This window comes from Eumetopias jubatus, unplaced genomic scaffold (assembly GCF_037043125.1).
Source record: "Eumetopias jubatus isolate StellerSeaLion01/CBP00866 unplaced genomic scaffold, mEumJub1_p1.0 scaffold_7, whole genome shotgun sequence".
NCBI lineage: Eukaryota > Metazoa > Chordata > Mammalia > Carnivora > Otariidae > Eumetopias > Eumetopias jubatus.
In genome coordinates this window covers 33904975-33925915 of record NW_028274813.1, presented here as the reverse complement: position 1 = coordinate 33925915, position 20941 = coordinate 33904975, and the positions used below count along the sequence as shown (strand labels likewise).

At 35.9% G+C, this 20941-nt stretch overlaps 1 protein-coding gene across 3 annotated transcripts in view; it reads left to right on the top strand.

The window, feature by feature from the left end:
- The window catches only part of GPHN (gephyrin), a 626989-nt gene that overhangs the window by 364724 nt on the left and 241324 nt on the right, over nt 1–20941 (top strand). For 2 of the 3 annotated variants that reach the window (XM_028101105.2, XM_028101100.2), the window contains 2 exons: nt 12291–12357; nt 18217–18489. In XM_028101105.2, the coding sequence (XP_027956906.1) occupies nt 12291–12357; nt 18217–18489 (340 nt within the window). Of the gene's footprint in view, nt 1–12290; nt 12358–18216; nt 18490–19953; nt 20062–20941 lie in introns of all 3 variants that reach the window. The other variant, XM_028101094.2, reaches the window with a different exon arrangement.

Here is a 20941-nt window from a genome sequence, read left to right as displayed (position 1 = left end):
TAAATGACACACTGGACCAAATGGACTTCACAGACATATTCAGAACATTCCATCCCAAAGAAACGGACTACACATTCTTCTCTAGTGCCCATCGAACATTCTCCAGAATAGATCACATCCTAGGTCACAAATCAGGTCTGAACCAGTACCAAAAGATTGGGATTATTCCCTGCATATTTTCAGACCACAATGCTTTGAAACTAGAACTCAATCACAAGAGGAAAGTCGGAAAGAACTCAAATACACGGAGGCTAAAGAGCATCCTACTAAAGGATGAATGGGTGAACTAGAAAATTAAAGAAGAATTAAAAAAAATCATGGAAACAAATGAAAATGAAAACACAATTGTTCAAAATCTTTGGGATTCAGCAAAGGCAGTCCTAAGAGGAAAGTATATAGCAATACAAGCCTTTCTCAAGAAACAAGAAAGGTCTCAAATACACAACCTAACCCTACGCCTAAAGGAGCTAGAGAAAAAACAGCAAATAAAGCCTACACCCAGCAGGAGAAGAGAAATAATAAAGATCAGAATAGAAATCAATGAGATAGAAACCAAAAGAACAGTAGAACAGATCAATGAAACTAGGAGCTGGTTCTTTGAAAGATTAACAAGATTGACAAACCCCTGGCCAGACTTATCAAAAAGAAAAGAAAAAATGACCCAAATCACAAAATCATGAATGACAGAGGAGAGATCACAACCCACACCAAAGAAATACAAACAATTATAAGAACATATTATGAGCAACTATATGCCAGCAAATTAGATAACCTGGAAGAAATGGATGCATTCCTAGAGATGTATAAACTACCAAAACTGAACCAGGAAGAAATAGAAAAACAGAACAGACCTATAACCACTAAGGAAATTGAAGCAGTCATCAAAAATCTCCCAACAAACAAAAGCCCAGGGCCAGATGGCTTCCCAGGGGAATTCTACCAAACATTTAGAGAAGAATTAACACCTATTTTCCTGAAACTGTTCCAAAAAATAGAAATGGAAGGAAAACTTCCAAACTCGTTTTATGAGGCCACCATTACCTTGATCCCCAAACCAGACAAAGATCCTATCAAAAAGGAGAATTACAGACCAATATCCTTGATGAACATGGATGCAAAAATACTCATCAAAATACTAGCCAATAGGATCCAACAGTACATTAAAAGGATTATTCCCCACGACCAAGTGGTGTTTATCCCTGGGCTGCAAGGTCGGTTCAACATCCACAAATCAATCAACGTGATACAATACATTACCAAAAGAAAGAACAATAACCATATGATCCTCTCAATAGATGGAGAAAAAGCATTTAACAAAGTACAGCATCCTTTCTTGATCAAAACTCTTCAGAGTACAGGGATAGAGGGCACATACCTCAATATCATAGAAGCCATCTATAAAAAACCTACAGCGAATATCATTCTCAATGGGGAAAACTGAGAGCTTTCCCTCTCAAGTCAGGAACATGGCAGGGATATCCACTATCACCACAGCCATTCAACATAGTATTAGAAGTCCTAGCCACAGGGCGCCTGGGTGGCTCAGTTGGTTAAGCGACTGCCTTCGGCTCAGGTCATGATCCTGGAGTCCCGGGATCGAGTCCCACATCGGGCTCCCTGCTCGGCGGGGAGTCTGCTTCTCCCTCTGACCCTCTTCCCTCTTGTGCTCTCTATCTCTCAATCTCTCTCTCTAATAAATAAATAAAATCTTTAAAAAAAAAAAAAGTCCTAGCCACAGCAAACAGACAACAAAAAGAAATCAAAGGCATTCAAATCGGCAAAGAAGAAGTCAAACTCTCACTGTTTGCGGATGATATGATACTTTATGTGGAAAACCCAAAAGACTCCACCCCAAAACTGGTAGAATTCATACAGGAATTCAGTAAAGTGGCAGGATATAAAATCAATGCACAGAAATCTGTGGCATTCCTATACACCAAAAACAAGACAGAAGAGAGAGAAATTAAGGTGTCAATCCCTTTTACAATTGCACCCAAAACCGTAAGATACCTAGGAATAAATCTAACCAAAGAGGCAAAGAATCTGTACTCAGAAAACTATAAAATACTCATGAAAGAAATTGAGGAAGACACAAAGAAATGGAAAAACGTTCCATGCTCATGGATTGGAAGAACATATATTGTGAAGATGTCAATGCTACCTAGAGCAGTCTACACATTCAATGCAATCCCCATCAAAATACCATCCACTTTTTTCAAAGAAATGGAACAAATAATCCTAAAATTTGTATGGAACCAGAAAAGACCCTGAATAGCCAGAGGAATGTTGAAAAAGAAAAGCAAAGCTGGTGGCATCACAATTCCAGACTTCCAACTCTATTACAAAGCTGTCATCATCAAGACAGTATGGTACTGGCACAAAAACAGACACATAGATCAATGGAACAGAATAGAGAGCCCAGAAATGGACCTTCAACTCTATGGTCATCTAATCTTTGACAAAGCAGGAAAGAATGTCCAATGGAAAAAAGACAGTCTTTTCAGTAAATGGTGTTGGAAAATTGATCAGCACATGCAGAATGAAACTGGACCATTTCCTTACACCACACACAAAAAAAAGACTCCAAATGGTTGAAAGACCTAAATGTGAGACAGGAGTCCATCAAAATCCTAAAGGAGATCACAGGCAGCAACCTCTTCGACCTCAGCCACAGAAATTTCTTCCTAGAAACATTGCTAAAGGCAAGGGAAGCAAGGGCAAAAATGGACTATTGGGATTTCATCAAGATAAAAAGCTTTTTTACAGCAAAAGAAACAGTCAACAAAACCAAAAGACAACCAAAGAATAGAAGATATTTGCAAATGACATATCAGATAAAGGGCTAGTATCCAAAATCTATAAAAGAACTTATCAAACTCAACACCCAAAGAACAAATAATCCATTCAATAAGTTGGCTGAAGACATGAACAGATATTTTTCCAGAGAAGACATCCACATAGCCAACAGACACATGAAAAAGTGCTCAACACCGCTCGGCATCAGGGAACTCCAAATCAAAACCTCAATGAGATACCACCTCACACCAGTCAGAATGGCTAAAATTAACAAGTCAGGAAATGACAGATGTTGGTGGGGATGCAGAGAAAGGGGAGCCCTCCTACACTGTTGGTGGGAATGCAAGCTGGTGCAACCACTCTGGAAAACAGTATGGAAGTTCCTCAAAAAGTTAAAAATAGAGCTACCATATGATCCAGCAATTGCACTACTGGGTATTTACCCCAAAGATACAAATGTAGAGATCCGAAGGGGTACGTGCACCCCGATGTTTATAGCAGCAATGTCCACAATAGACAAACTGTGGAAAGAGCCAAGATGTCCATGGACAGATGAATGGATAAAGAAGATGCAGTATATATATGCAATGGAATATTATGCAGCTATCAAAAGGAATGAAATCTTGCCATTTGCAACAATGTGGATGGAACTGGAGGGTGTTATGCTGAGTGAAATAAGTCAATCAGAGAAAGACATGTATCATATGACCTCACTGATATGAGGAATTCTTAATCTCAGGAAACAAACTGAGAGTTGCTGGAGTGGGGGGTGGGGTGGGAGGGATGGGGTGGCGGGGTGATAGACATTGGGGAGGGTATGTGCTATGGTGAGCACTGTGAATTGTGCAAGACTGTTCAATCACGGATCTGTACCTCTGAAATAATGCAATATATGTTAAGAACAAAAAAAAGATAGCAGGAGGGGAAGAATGAAGAGGGTAATTCAGATGGGGAGACGAACCATGAGAGACAATAGACTCTGAAAAACAAACTGAGGGTTCTGGAGGGGTGGGGGGTGGGAGGATGGGTTAGCCTGGTGATGGGTATTAAAGAGGGCACATTCTGCGTGGAGTACTGGGTGTTATGCACAAACAATGAATCATGGAACACTACATCACAAACTAATAATGATGTAATGTATGGTGATTAACATAACAATAAAAAATTAAAGAGGAAAAAAAACCCAAAGCCAGTATAAGAAAGGAAATAATAAATATTAGAGCAGAAATAAGTGAAATAGAAACAAACAAACAAACAAAAAATAGAACAGATCAGTAAAACCAGGAGCTGGTTCTTTGGAAAAATCAATAAACCTTTAGCCAGTCTCCTCAAATTAGAGTGAGAGAGAGAGAGAAAGATAGTGAGGACTCATAATTTTAAATGAAAGAGGAGAAATAGCAAGCAATACCACAGAAACATAAAGGATTATAAGAGAATATTATGAAAAATTATATGCTAACAAATCAACCTAGAAGAAAAAGATAAATTCCTAGAAACAGGTAACCTCCTAAAATTGAATCAGGAAAAGTAAAGAATTTTGGTATGCCTGGGTGGCTCATTTGGTTATGCGTCTGCCTTCGGCTCAGGTCATGATCCCAGGGTCCTGGGATCGAGTCCCACATCAGGCTCCCTGCTGAGCAGGGAGCCTGCTTCTCCCTCTGCCTGCCACTCCCCCTGCTTGTGCTCTTTCTGTCTCTCTCTCTCTCTCTCTCTCTCTCTCTGACAAATAAATAAAATCTTTAAAAAAAAAAAAGGAAAAGTACAGAATTTAAACAGACCAATTACTAGCAATGAAATTGAATCAGTAATCAAAAAACTCCCAACAAACAAAAGTCCAGGATCAGATTGCTTCACAGGTGAATTCTTCCGAACACTTAAAGAAGAGTTAATATCTATTCTTCTCAAACTATTCCAAAAATTAGAGGAAGGAAACTTCTAAATTCATTCTATGAGGCAAGCATCACCCTAATACCAATAACAGATAAAGGCATTACAAAAAAAAAGAAAGCTACAGGCCAATATCTCTAAACAAAGAGGCAAAAATCCTCAACAAAATATTAGCAAACCAAACCCAACAATTTAAAAAAATCATTCACCATAATCAAGTGGAATTTATCCCAGCTATACAAGAGTGATTCAGTATTCTCAGTATTCTCAAATCAATCAACATGATACACTGCATTAGCAGAGAAAGGATAAAAAACCATATAATTCAAAAGATGTGGAAAAAGCATTTGACAAAGTACAACATCCATTCATGAAAAAACTCAAGTATAGTTATAGGAAACCTACCTCAACATAATAAAGATGATATATGAAAACCCACAGCTAAGATCATACTCGATGGTGAAAAACTGAGAGCATTTCTTCTGCAATCAGGAACAAAACAAGCATGTCCACTCTTACCACTTTTAATCAACCTAGTATTGGAAGTCCTAGCCACAGCAATTACACAAGAAAAAGAAATGAAAGACATCGAGATTGGTAAAGAAAATGTAAAACCTTCACTATTTGCACATCATGGTACTTCATATAGAAAACCCTAAAGACTCCACCAAAAAAAAAAAAAAAAAAAACTGCTGGAACTGTTGAATGAATTCAATAAAAATGCAAGATACAACATTTATATACAAAACACTGTTGGATATCTATACACTTAATAATGAAGTAGCAGAAAGAAATTCAGAAAACAGTTCCCATTTACAATTGCACCAAGAACAATAAGATACCTAGGAATAAACCTCACCAAAGAGTTGAAAGACCTTGTACTTGGTAAACTATAAAACGTTGATGAAAGAAATTGAAGATGACACAAACAAATGGAAGGGTATTCCATACTTGTGGATTGGGAGAATGAGTAGTGTTAAAATGTCCATACAACCCAAAGCAGTCTCAGATTTAATGCAATCCCATCAAAGTACTAGCAACATTTTTTCACAAAACTAGAACAAATAATCTTGTAATTTGTATGAAATTACCCTGAATAGCCAAAGCCATCTTGAAAAAGAACAAAATAGGAGGTATCACAATCCCAGATTTCAAAATATACTACAGACTATAGCAATCAAAACAGTATGGTTACTGGGACAAAATAGACACAAAGATCAATGGAACAGAATAGAGAGCCCAGAAATAAACCCATGCTTTTATGGTCAATTAGTGTGTGACAAAGGAGGGAAGAATATACAATGGGTAAAGGACATTCTTTTCAACAAACTGTGTTGGGAAAACTGAATAGCTACATTGAAAAGAATGAAACTGGACCACTTCCTTACATGATAGAAAAAAATAAACAAAATGGATTAAAGGCCTCATGTGAGACCTGAAACCTTAAAATTCCTAGAAGAAATCATAGGGAGTAATCTCTTTGATGTCAGCTGTAGAAACATTTTTTTAGATATGTCTCTTTTGGCAAGGGAAACAAAAGCAAAATTAAACTGTTGGGACTATACCAAAATAAAAAGCTTTTGGAAAGCAAAGGAAAGCATTAACAAAACTAAAAACAACATACTGAATGCAAGAAGATACTTGCAAATTACATGTCTGATAAAGGGTTAGTATCCAAAATATATAAAGAAGTTATACATCTGAACACCAAAAAGAACCAAATAAGTCAATTAAAAATGGGCAGAGAACATGAACAGACATTTTTCCAAGGAAAACATACAGATTGACAACAGACACATAAAAAGATACTCAGCATCACTAATCATTAGGGAAGTGCAAATCAAAACCACAATGAGATACCACCTCACTACTCTCGGAATGACTAAAATCAAAAACAGAAAAATTAACAAATGTTGACGAGGATGTAGAGAAAAAGGAACCCTTGGGTACTGTTGGTGGGAATGCAAGCTGGTGCAGCCACTGTGGAAGAGAATATGGAGGTTCCTCAAAAACTTAAAAATAGAATTATCTTATGATCCATTAATTTTCACTACTGGGTATTTGCCCAGAGAAAATGAAAACTATTTCAGAAAGATATATGCACTCTTGTGTTTACTGCAGCATCATTTATAATTACCAGGTTATGGAAGGAACCCAAGTGTCCATCCGTAGATGAATGGATAAAGTAGATATTGTATGTATGTACAATGGAATACTACTCAGCCATACAAAATGAAATATTGTCATTTGAAATAACATGGGTGCATCTAGAGGGTATAATGCTAAGTGAAATAACTCAGAGAAAGACAAATACTATATGATTTCAGTTATATATGGGCTTTATGAAACAAAACCAACAAAAAAGAAAAATTAAAAGTAGACTCTTAAAAGAATAAATTGGTGGTTGCCAGTCAGGAGGTGGGTGGGAAGATGGATGCAATGAGTGAAGGTGATTTAAGAGTACACTTATCATGATGAGCACTGAGAAATGTATAGACTTGTTGAATCATTATATTGTACACATGAAACTAATATAACACTGTACATTAACTATAGTGGAATTGAAATTAAAAATTTTTTAAAAAGAGGTCTAGATCTTTACAGTGAATTCATGACCTTCATTATCTAACCCCAATGTACTTTTTAAGAAAATTGACCAGGTATTTATTGATTATCCAGTATGTTCTAGGTACTGTACAATACACTATATTTCAAGGATTATATTAATCCTTATAATAACTGAAGTTTTGAAAGTGAAGGGATGGAAAAAATATTTTCAAATGGAAAACAAAAGAAAGCTGGGGTAACTATGCTTGTATCAGAGAAAATAGACTTCAAGAAAAAGGCTGTAATAAGAGACAAAAGAAGGTCATTGTATAATAATAAAGCAGTCACTCCAACAAGAGGATATAACATTTGTTAATACTTATGCACTAAACATAGGAGCAGCTAAATATATAAAGCAAATATTAACAGACCTGAAAGGAAAAATAGAAATGCAATAATGGTAGGAGACTTCAGTACTCCACTTTCATCAATGAATAGATCATCCAAACAGAAAATCAATAAGAAAACATTGAATTTAAATGACACTTTACACCAAATGGACTCAGCAGACACTTACAGAACTTTCCTTCCAAAAGCTGCAAATACACATTCTTCTCACACACTTGGTCCATTCTCCATTGTATATATCATGACATATCATTATATAGAATAGATCATATATTAGACCACAGCACAAATTTTAATAAATTTAATTAGATTGAAATCCTATCAAACCTTTTCTATCCATAATGGTATGAAAGTAGAAATCAATTACAAGAAGAAAACTGGAAAAATCACAAATATGTGGAAAGTCAACACATGCTGCTGAACAACCAGTGGGTGAAAGAAGAAATCAAAAGCAAAATCAAGAAATATCTTGGGAGAAATGAAAATGGAAATATAGCATACTAAAACTTATGAGATGAAGCAAAAGCAATCCAAGACGGAAGTTCATAGCAATAAATGCCTACAACTTTAGGCCATAACTAAACTTTATACCTCAAGGAACTAAAATGAGCAAATTAAACCCATAGTTATTAGAAGGAAGGAGATAAAGAACAGAGCAGAAATAAAGGAAATAGAGACTAAAAAGACAACAGAAAATATCAATAACATTAAGAGCTGATACTTTGAAAAAATTTAAAAAATTAGGTTCACCAAAAAAAACAATAATGAAAAGAGCACTCAACTAAATAAAATTATTTATAAAAGAGGAAACATTAGAACTGAATGCTACAGAAATACAAAGATCATAAGAGACTACTGTGATTAATTGTACACCAACAAACTGGACAACCTACCAGACATGGGTAAATTTCTAGAAACATAAACAACCTACCATGACTTAATTATGAAATAGAAAATCTGAGCAGATCAATTAGTAGGGAGATTGAATCAGTAATTTGAAACCTTCCAACAGGTCAATGACCATATGGCTTCACTATTGAATTTTTGAAACAATTAAAGAAGAATTAATACCAATCCTCAGACTCTTCCAAAAAATAGAAGAGGAGGGAACACTCCCAAACTCATTTTATAAGAGCAGCATTACCCTGATACCAAAACCAGAGAAGAAAACTACAAGAAAAGAAAAATACAGGTCAATATCCCTAACGAATATAGATGCAAAAATCGTCAACAGAATATTAGCAAACTGAATACAACTGTACATTAAAAGGACCATGATGAAGTGGGAATTTTTTTCCAGGGTTGCAGTGATGATTTAACATCCACAGATCAATTGGTGTGATAGACCACAGTAACAAAATAAAGGATAAAAAATTATATAATCCTCTCAACAGATGCAGAAAAAGCATTTGACAAAATTTAACATCCATTCATGATGAAAACTCTCAACAACATGGATATAGAAGGAATGTACCTGAATATAATAACATATGAAAAGCCCACAGTTAACATCATACTCAATGGTGAAAAACTGAAAGCTTTCTCTCTAAGATCAGGAACAAATCAAGGATGCCTACTCTCACCACTTTTATTCAACATAGTACTAGAAGTCCTAGCTAAAACGATTAGGCAAGAAAAAAATAAAAATAAAAGTCACCCAAATCAGAAAAGAAATAAAACTATTTGTAGATGACATGCTATTAGATATAATAAACCCTAAAGACTTCACACACACACACACACACACACACACACACACACAAGTTAGAAACAAATTAGTAAAGTTGCAGGATACAAAATCAGTATTTAAAAATCAGTTGCATTTCTATATACCAGTAGTGAACTGTCAGAGAAATTAGGAAAACAATCCCATTTATAATTGCATCAAGAATAAAATACCTAGGAATAAAGTTAACCAAGGAAGTGAAAATCCTGTACACTGAAAACTGCAAGACATTGATGAAAAAATTAAAGACACAAATAAATAGATGTTTCATGGTTATGGATTGAAATAATTAATATTGTTACAATGTCCTTGTTGCCCAAATCAATCTACATATTCAGTGCAGTTCCTGTCAAAATTCCAATGGCATTTTTTACAGAAATAGATCAATCATTCCTAATGGACACACAGAAGACCCCAAATATTCAAAGCATCTTGAGAAAGGTGAACAAAACTGGAGGCATCACACTTCTTGATCAAACTTTATTACTAAGCTATAGTAATCAAAACAATATGGTACTGGCATAAAAACAGAGCACAGATCAGTGGAACAAAATAGAGTACCCAGAAGTAAACCCATGTATATGTGGTCAATTAATTCATGACAAAGAAACCAAGAATATATAATGGGGGAAAGTGTCTTCAATAAATGGTGGGAAAACCGGACAGTTACATGTAAAAGAATGAAATAGGACCACTATCTCAAACCATACACAAAAATCAACTCAATATAGATTAAAGACGTGAATGTAAAACCTGAAACCATAAAGCTCCTAGAATAAAACAAAGTGGATAAGCTTCTAGACATCAATCTTGGTAGTGCTTTTCTGGATTTAGCTCCAAAAGCAAAGGCAACAAAAGCAAAAATAAATGGGACTATGTCAATCTAAAAACCTGTGCAACAAAGGAAGTCATCAACAAAATGAAAAGGCAACCTATGAAATGGAAGAAAATATTCACAAATTATATATCTGATAAGAAGTTACTATCCAAAATATATAAAGAACTCATACAGCTCAGTAGAAATAAAAATCCAATTAAATGGATCTGAATAGACATTTTTTCAAATAAGACATCTAAATGGTCAACGGGTACGTGAAAAGATGCTTAATATCCCTAATCATCAGAGAAATGGAAATCAAAACTGCAATGGGATACCACTTTACATCTGTTAGAATGGCTATTATCAAAAATATGAGATAACAAGAAGATATACAGAAAAGGGAACCCCTGTGTACTGTTAGGGAATGTAAATTGGTTTAGCCACTATGGAAAAGAGTATGGCAGTTGCTCAAAAAATTAAAAATAGAACTACCATGTGATCCAGCATTTCCATCTGGGCATCTATCCAAAAGAAGTGAAATTACTGTCTTGAAAAGATGTCTGTATCCCGTATTCACTGTAGCATTATTTACAATGGCCAGGACGTGGAACAACCTATGTCTCCTGACAGATGAATGGATAAAGAAACTGTGGTATGTATGTGCAATGGAATATTATTGAACCATAAAAATGAGGGAAATCCTGCCACTTGCACCAACATAGATGGGACCTGAGTGCATTATGTTAAGTGAAATAAATCAGACAAAGACAAATACCTTATTATCTCACATTTGTGTGGATTCTAAAAATAACCAAACTCATAAATACAGAGAACAGATTGGTGGTTGCCAGAGGCAGGCATTGCAGAGTGGGTGAAATGGGGGAAGGTGGTCAAAAACACAAACTTATGAGTTAAATAAATCTTAGGGATGTAATGTCGGCGTGTGACTATATTTAATACTGCTGTATTGTATATTTGTAAGTTTCTAAGAAAGTAGATTGTAAGAGTTCTCATTACAAGAAAAAAATTAGTAACTGTATAGTGATGGATGTTAACTAAACTTATTGTGGCAATCCTTTCACAATATATACACATATCACATCATTTTTGTACACCTAAAACTAATAGTGTTATTTGTCAATTATATCTCAATTAAAAGGAATATGGAAATTTTAAAATAGTTATTGACTCTGTGAATAGGACACAAGAAAAAAAGCAATAAAATATAAGACAATTTTAGGTTATTTCAGAGAGTAAAAGTAGTTAAATAAACTTATTCTTAGGAAGAAGTTTTGGGAAAAGGTTCTTACATGACTTTTAAAATTTTAGTTGTAAAATTTTAGATTAATCCCTCTGTTTTCAGATGATGAAAATGAGATGTTACCAGGTAAAAGTAACAGCCAATTATTGGTAGAGTATGATTCCAACTCTCATATGAAATTCAGGCCTTCAACTCTTGACTCCTGTCTTCCAGTGCTTTTCCACTTATGTTTCTTATCTAACCACTTGGTTTAAAAGTGGCTTGGAAATTTATAGTGATCTCTGAAAGACCTGTCTACTTTTACTTGCCCATATTCTTCAGTGTATCTTTCAACAGCTAAGCTCTCCAGACTCTCCCAACTGCATTCATTCATTCATTTGAAACCTTATTTTACTCTAAAATATACACCCTTTTCTGAGAAGCAAGAGCTTAAATGTAAGTCTTATTCAACTCTTGAGTGCTTTTTGTGTTAGACTTTTGAGCATAAATGTTACTGTGCTAGACATTTTTAACACATTTATCTCATTGAAATCTTAGAACTATATGAGATATGGAGAAGCTAAGTTTGAGAAAAAAGATATTTTGGCCATTATTTCTTCAAATTGGCTAATTTATTCTGATTCCATGTTCAGTACATTTTTCCAGTCTACCACACTAACCATTATTGTAAAAACCTCAGCCAGAGTGCCCAATTTATATAGCAATTGATAAATCTCTAGTTGTAACAATTTTATTCTAAAACCGTTGTTCACATGTAAGTACAATGATTGATCTTTGTTGTTGTATGTATTTAAACCAACCGTTCATTGCAATTTAGTATTCATCCAGTTTCTCTTTCCTTTCAGGCCTGTATGTGGAATCAGAGGGAAAACTCTCATAATTAACCTGCCAGGTAGCAAGAAAGGATCTCAGGTAAGCAACCTTGTGATTTATACGATTTAGTGTAAAGTTTTAGCCAACTATGAGAGTTAGCCAACCAAAATGTTAGAGGACTCCATGAGACTGCCCTCACTAGTGTCTGACACCAGTTGCAATTTAGTGCATTCCCAAAACCACCCTAGGTTTCAGTAATTTACTAGAAAGATTCACAGAACTCACCAAAAGATGTTACGCTGACAGTTAAGCTTTATGACACAGAAAGAATACAGATTCAAGTTAACCAAGAGTAGAAGAGAGGTACCAAATGCAGACCTTCTGTTATCCTCTCCCTGTAGAATCATGAATGCATTACTCTCTTGGTATCAGTGTATAACAGCACTGAAAATCAGGGAAGCTCCAAGACTTTAGTGTGCAGAGTTTTTACTGGGGCTTATCACATACTGCCCATAATGCTGGCCTTTAGTCTCTAGCCCTTTCCAAAGGTTAGGCTGTTTCCTTTAGTCTCCAACATCTACCAGAGGCAAAACTGATACCAAAATGTCCAAAGCCCTCATCATAAATCACACTGTTACACTGTCTGGTAGCCAAAGTTCCCAGGCAACGAAGACACTCCTATCACATCGCAGTAACTGAGAGCTAAGGCCAGACTCTCTTGGAGTAAGGTTAATTCTTCATTGCACAAGCTACCCCGCGGGCTTTTGGCCAAAGCTCTCTTACAGAAAAATGATTGTATCTGTCTGGCTGAGCATCTATATTTACTATAGCATTTATATTACAGATATAACAACAGTATCAGTGTGAATGTGTCTAAGATTTAGAGGAGCCAGTGTGCGATAGGGATAAATTTGAGAAATAGCTAATTTATCCTCTAAAGCCATTATACATATTTCGTATTTTTGTACTAATATACTAATTTTTACCTTGATTTGCTATTTTTATCCTATGATACACTTGCACAGAACTAGTTACCACAGACATTAGCTATCTTGTTTAGGCCAGTCATTTTCCATTGGTATTACATTTTGAGGAGGATTTAACTCAATTTCCCAATACATATGATCATCAATATCAGTATTATAATATTACTAACAATGACAGTATTATAACATTTCACAGTAGAGTTGTAGATATAACCTGAAATATGAGTTAAAAGGTAACTGGCACACTACTGGAGTCCTACATAGACATTAACAGTTAGCCTAGTCTATCGTCATATCATATGATCAGAATGTCTCCCAGAACTACACTACTCAGGTTTACAGGCTTGTCAGGTTTCCAAAGCAGTAGTAGTCTCAGCAACATATGGCTTTAACCTTTCTGGCATCTGTTACAACTGAGCTGAAAAACAGTATTCTCTCTTGTTCTAAAGATTTTTAGATACCAATATATTGGATCTCCCTCATTGTATAACCCATTTATTCATTCCTTTACCTCCAACTATCATTCCTCCTTCTTTCCATTTATACTCAGACTTTTCCTTTGAAAATCTTTTGATGAGACAGTTGATTTGGCCACTGTGCTGGTCCAGATTGCCACCAGTAATACTCGTTTAACAAGTGCCACCTGCTTAGTCCTTTTCCATTCATACAAGGTAGGGTTACTAGTGAGCAATCTCAAACACCAGGCGAAATAACTGCATCTACTGTCAGTCCCAATTTGGCCAGATGGAGTCAGGCATAATCTACCCCACCAGGCCCTTAGGCACTCTGACATAAAGGTTTAATGGTATAGTTAATAGTTTCTGCTTAAGAATCATCCTGCTTCTGGCATGCACAGTTGTAGCTCTGATCCTAGTACCACAGTATCAGGTAGAAAAAAACAAAGTTGATGTGATGTGATAAAAGAAAAAGTATAGTCCTAAAGAAAAAAGTATAGTCATACCAGCATTGTGCCCCAGCCCCCTCTTCCCTAGAAAAGTAGAAGACTATATTTAGTGGGGACCCTCCCGTGGCCTCCCTCTTGCTGAATGGACCACACACTAATGAGAGCATATAAGCCATGCTTCTCCTTTTTTAGACAACAAATGTTTCCATAGCCCATTCCAATTTTCTATCAAATCATTGCTCTGAATATGAAAGTGTGTACTTTAGTCTGAAGAAATATGACTCTGCAGTCATTGGTACAATATTTTCTGTTTAGTCCTTTTATAGTACACTGAGTATTTGCATCTACCATTGGGTAAGCAAAGCCCAGTCCAGAGTAAATGTCTATTCCTGTTAGGACTGATTTGTAGCCTCAAGGGACTAGCAGCATCAGTCCAACTTGCTAGCTATATGCAGGACTTTCCCCTATGGAATATGCTGCATAACCTTCTGCTGTCTCTCTTTTTTGTTAGCAGATAGAACACTTCTCATTGGCATTTTTGTGCCTCAGTGGGTGCAAGAAGAATATATCAATTCAGCCCATATCTGCATCGTTGCAGCCCCTCCCCCCCATTGCTCACTCATTTCATGGGCCTAGGTGCCATGTCAAGCATGCATACTGGGATATCTGTTCATCAGTTCCAATTAACTTCCATTTCTGAAAGGAGGTTCCTCTGATGGGCACTGATGTATCCTACTTTAACATACCCCTTTTATTCCCAGAATGACTTCCATAGACCATGCCCCATACAAGCATCCATTTGATAGACCAATTTTCCATTGCCCTTCTGCCTGACCATATGGCCAGGCCACCGGACACTTCCTATGAGTTGGTAAAAACCCAAACATAGGGGCAAACATCATGCAGTTCAGCCTATCGAGCTGATTTGTTTTTACCTTCTTCAATCAGAGTGGCGGCCTTCCAAACAGGATGCTGTCCCTTCACCTTGGAATTGCCATCCATAAACCAAGCAGCATTTTGTTGATCAATAGAAAGCTGTTTATAGGGCACCGCCCAAGTGGCCCAAGTGGCCATAGGATCCAGCAGCTCCTCAGGTGGTTCCGAAGTCGACCCTAGGTGAAAAGAGGCTACCTGCTCGTGAGTACCTCCTTGTATTCTCCTGGTAGCATGATCCTATATGAACCATTTCCATTTTATTATGGAACTCTCCTGGGCATTGCCTTCCCCATTAGAGCATTTCTCTGATATTCCCAAAACATTATGGATATTTCAGGTTTCAAGATTATTTTATGTTCTTCAGTCATAAGGATAGTCTTAATTAAAGTCCATTAGCAAGCTAGTAATTGTCTCTCAAATGGAAATTTTCTGGCCCAAAGTCCCAGCAGTTGTTGCTAGGTGGTACTCACAGATTTTTTTCCATAAACCCAGTTTGCACTCCACCCAGGTCTGTTGTACAGCAAATTAATGACCTATGTGGACTCAGGCAATCTTATTTGTTCCCATGTAGTATATATAATGTATACTGGTGGAAGAGTGGATTTGTATGCTTTCTATTTTACAATACTAGGTAAAGGAAAAATTGTCCAGTCAAACACAATATCCATCCCCATAATACAATTAGGTAAAGGAGACAGATCACTTCATATGAAGTTCACTGTCCAGACATTCTAGTTTTCATCCCAAATTTCACTCTAATTCCATCAACTGTTGCATCCCTGTATCCTTCCAGTCTAACTGTACCTCCCACTAGAACTTCAACAGGTATTAGAATCATAGTACATGGTGGATCCCATGTTGAGGAATCCCAGAAAAGTATCTTTTCTATCCCATGACCATTTTATCCATTTATGTGCATTTGGCCTTGGATTTCTAGGCCTGGTTTGGACCGAGGAATTCACACTCTTTTGTCAGGCCTTATCTTGATTAGATTATGGGACCATCACTTAAGGTGATGCAAGGTGAGGTTTCTTTTAGTTATATTTGCCTTCTAGTTTTTAAAGTTCCTTCAGACTAGGATAAATAGAGATTATTTAGGACCCTTCAATGTTGGGAGACCAGTGCTCCCATCTGTCTGCTCAACCCACAGTGCTGCTACATTAACACCTTTCTTTTGCCCCCAACAATACTCACTTTATAAATCCATTTCTTAATAATTGTTTAAATATTTCTACCCTTATAAGACAAGTCCCTCGAATCTCTCATTTCTTTTAGTCCATTCTCTTATGAATAAGTCTAACTTTATTCACTGTTAATCACTTCAGCATAACATTTTTCTTTGGAAGCAGCTCAGAGGCCAGCAGCTATATGTTAGATCAGCCAAACTCTAAGATTGGCACGACCTCGGGATTCACCCCAACATTATTCCTTTTGTTTTAGCTAGTGCAAATAACAATAACTAAGAGATTATAAATTTACCTTGTTTCTCTATGCATCCAATGACACAACTCCTTAAAAGTTGGATCTTTTATTTCAAAATTCCATTGCTAACTTTTATCTCCAATAACTAATCACAACACAGCTGCAATTGCATTCTGTGGGTGACCCTGTGTTTATCCATCCTCTAAAGATTAATTATCCCCACCCTCTCTTCCTGTCTCTGCCCAGACGATGTTTCATGATCACATGAGTCAGGATCTTTCTAGTGAGTCACACTTCTAACACCAACTGTAAGGAGTTTGGGCCAACTGCAAAAGTTAGCGAACTATAAAGTTGGAGTACTCCACAAGACTTCCTTCACTTCTGACACCAAGTTGCAATTTAGGGAGTTTCTAGAAACCACCCTCAATTTTAATAATTAACTAGAAGGACTAACAGAACTCACTGAAAGCTGCTATACTTACTGTTGTGGTGTATTGCAGGGAAAGAATACAGACTGAAATCAGCCAAGTGAAGAAGCATATAGGGCAAATGCTGAAAGGTACCAAATCTGATCATCCTCTCACATGGAGCCAGGGATAGCATTACCTCTTCTTGACCATAAAAGAGACAATACACACAGAATATCACTAACTAGGCACACTCACCTTTGCCTTTGATGTCCAGAGTTCTTACTTGGACTTGATCACATATTACCCACATGGTTGACCTTTAGTCTAACCCTTCGCAGAGGGGAAACTTACGCCTTTAGTCTCCAGTTCCTTCCAGAAGCAAAACTAATATCATGTTTCCTGAAGTCCTCATAATAATCCACATTGTTAGATTGTCCAGTGGCCAAATTGCAGGCAAACAAAGACACTCCTTTTAGGCAAGACCAGGAACTAGAGTTCACCTCCCCAAAGCTGAAAGTAAAGGCCAGAGCTCTCGTTGGTCAAGATTAAATTCTTTGCTATATAGTCTTTATCACTAAAATGATTGAGCCATATAAAGAGAAGTCAAAAGATCAAGTACCCTTACAGATATTCCCATAACCCTCTGTAAATTTTAAGATATTTTTTTACATCTTAAATTTTAAGGTAAGTTACTATAAATGTAAAAGAGAAAGTCCTCTGCCCCAACACATTCCCCAGACATATCTGGCCCTATGTTCTGATTTTAAAGTTCTCACCTATTCTCTTTTGGTGATACATTATAGGTAATAGTGGGCACTTGAGCAGGAAACTATATTAATTTTTATGCAGTGCTCTGTACAAACATCTATTTTTGCATATTGCACGGTTTTACCTAGCTACATTTTATGATAATAGTCAGAACCTTAGCTGTCTGAATAAAGTAAGTCAGTCCTCAATTGGTTTGTTAATTCTAGTGTTCTGCTCTGACTAGAAAGGTGAAAACTGTTTCCTGCCTTTCCCATAATGCATCTTTAAAACCCAAAGTTGTACAGAAATTTTACTTTAAGAAAAATGTACTATATGCTTATATAGTACTATAGTTCTACAGCTTACAGAGAATACTATGTACCATATTTACTTCATATTTCACATTGCAAAAGATAATATTTTCAGTATGATTCATTCTTAAGATATATGGAGAGAAATATAGATCCAAAATCACAAATAAGTTTGATTTTTACCATTTTATATGCCTATAAAAGTGCTTTATCTTCATTTTTTTTCTTCCTCTTGCATACAGGAATGCTTTCAGTTTATACTGCCAGCTCTACCTCATGCCATTGACCTTTTACGTGATGCCATTGTAAAAGTAAAGGAAGTGCATGATGAACTTGAAGATTTACCTTCCCCACCACCTCCTCTTTCCCCTCCTCCTACAACTAGCCCTCATAAACAGACAGAAGACAAAGGGGTTCAATGTGAGGAAGAGGAAGAAGAGAAGAAAGACAGTGGTGTTGCTTCAACAGAAGACAGTTCTTCATCACATATAACCGCAGCAGCCATTGCTGCCAAGGTAAGCCTGCTGACAGAGACCAAAAGATCTAAAGGAACCACAGGTAAATGTACTGATTTCATCCCTCTTTCCATCCAATTTTTTCATAAGTTCAGTACCTCTTCAGAGCATCCTTAAAAAAGAACCAGGATATTCATGACACTCCGTATCTTTGTGCCCTCCATAATGTAGAGTCCTTGAAAGCATTGAAGTTTGTTCTCAGTTCTGAGACATTAAAGATTGCTGTTACCCACTGAAGTAATAGGTAAATAGGTAAAATGTGACATTTAAGAACTCTTTGGAAATATCATTTTTGTGGTCATATTAAATATACGTTTATATATTTAAAACATCAAATATTCACAAATTTATAAAAGAGCAGCAGACTACAGGTAAGAGACCTTAGATGACAAAAAATTAGTTGAGAAAGATTAATTTTTTTTTAAGACAGGGTTTTTCAGCAATTAACACTTACTTAAATGTTACTTGACATAAATTACCATAGTGGTATAGAGAGGAAATAGATATAATGTATTTGCATTTTTTATGCAAATAAAAAATATCCTAATAAATATTATTAGGATAGTACCAAAGTATTACAGATTCTCTTTGAGCAATTTTAGTAGTACAATGTACAGAGTACAATTTTATTCAATAAAGTAATAAATATTATTAGGATAGTACCAAAGTATTACAGATTCTCTTTGGGCAATTTTAGTAATACAAGATACAGAGTACAATGTACAGTAGTACAATGTACAGAGTACAGAGTACAATTTACTTGCATAAATTTAGTCACCTTAGTCATAAAACATCATTTACCTTTTTAGTCATACCTAGTATAAACCACCCAGTATGCTTTAAAATCTTCACAAAGTAATATATCACTTCTGGGAATAATGATTGTTCATTGATTAAGAGCACAAGATTGAAAACCTAACCTCACTCTATGAAGGAATTCCTAAAGTTTTAGGTTATCACCCAGATATTTTGGCTATGAGCATAGCTTGAGAGGATTTTTGACAACACATAGATTAGAAAGGATCATAGAAATCTTTTTAAAGTGTCCATTTAGACAACCAGTAGGTAATTCTTTTACTGAAGACCAAATGTCTCCAGATCTATTCAGTGGTCCCTTAAGTCTTTACTTAAGGCTAGTAAATATTTAAATTGTATGTGATTTTTGTTTTGTTTTGTTTCATTTTGTTTTTATGGAACTGATTGGTTAAATAGGTACATTTTTAAATCATTATAACTTTTTACTCTTTTACTGTTAATTAAAAGAGTAAAAAGTACCATCAATTTCAGTCTTAAGAAAAAGTTTACAACATTTGAAGTCTAAGCTGATATGGTCATTCTACATTTGAAAAATTTTGGCATTTCATTGTTTCATTTGTTTCACGCTTTTCCTTTCTAGTCATTTTGCTTGTATAGTTCCATGTCTTCCTGTCACTGTACTCATAGTTGTTATGTGTTGTGCATTAGAAGCATCCATTCTACACCAGTCCAGCTGTTATCATGGCACACGGTGAGCAGCCCATTCCTGGTCTCATCAATTATTCCCATCATGCAACAGGCAGTACAGATGAACGGGTAAGACAATAGGCTTTTGCGTTGATGGTTTTGCAAGCATACAGCCTACATCCTATCCTTGGAGATAGGCTATAAAATATTATGGAAGATGTGTGTTATTCTGAAGGATTCTGAAGGATCTTCAGCATGCTTTATTTCTAAAAGTGTAATTGCCACTGAGCCTATTCCATCAAGGAATTTAATTTAATAGAGTTTCTACTATAGCTGAAATACTCTAATATCATTAAAATTCTTAAAATACAAAGAAATTGGTCAAACTAATATTTAATTTCTATTAACCTTTTTGCCTCATAATCTTTCATCTTTCTTTTCCTTCATTATGTTCTCATTAAAACCATTTAGAGAGTTGACTCTTGATACAATTTCTGAGATTATGAATCCTCAGATAAAAACTTGTAAGAATACATATTACTTGTTTTAGTCACTGGATGAATGATAGTTTGTAAATGTTCCAGGGTAGAAAAGATTAAACTGATAAGTATAACTGACTAAACAGTAATAATTTAGATGATGGGTGCCAAGAAAATCTCTCAGTCCCTACTATGGATATATATAAAATGAGAGGCAGTTGATTAAGCTTCTGCCTTCAGCTCAGGTCATGATCCCAGGGTCCTGGGATCGAGCCCTAAATCGGGCTCTCTGCTCAGCTGGGGGTCTGCTTCTCCCAATCCCTCTGCCCTACTCCTGCTCTCTCTCTCTCTCACATGCTCTCTCTCTAATAAATAAATAAAATCTTTAAAAAAATAAAAAAAGAAGTAATAAAGTAAAATTTGGCTTAAAATCTTTAGGGAGATCCAATTAAAAAATGAACAGAAGACATGAACAGACTTTTCTCTAAAGGAGACATCCAGATGGCCAACAGACACATGAAAAGATGATC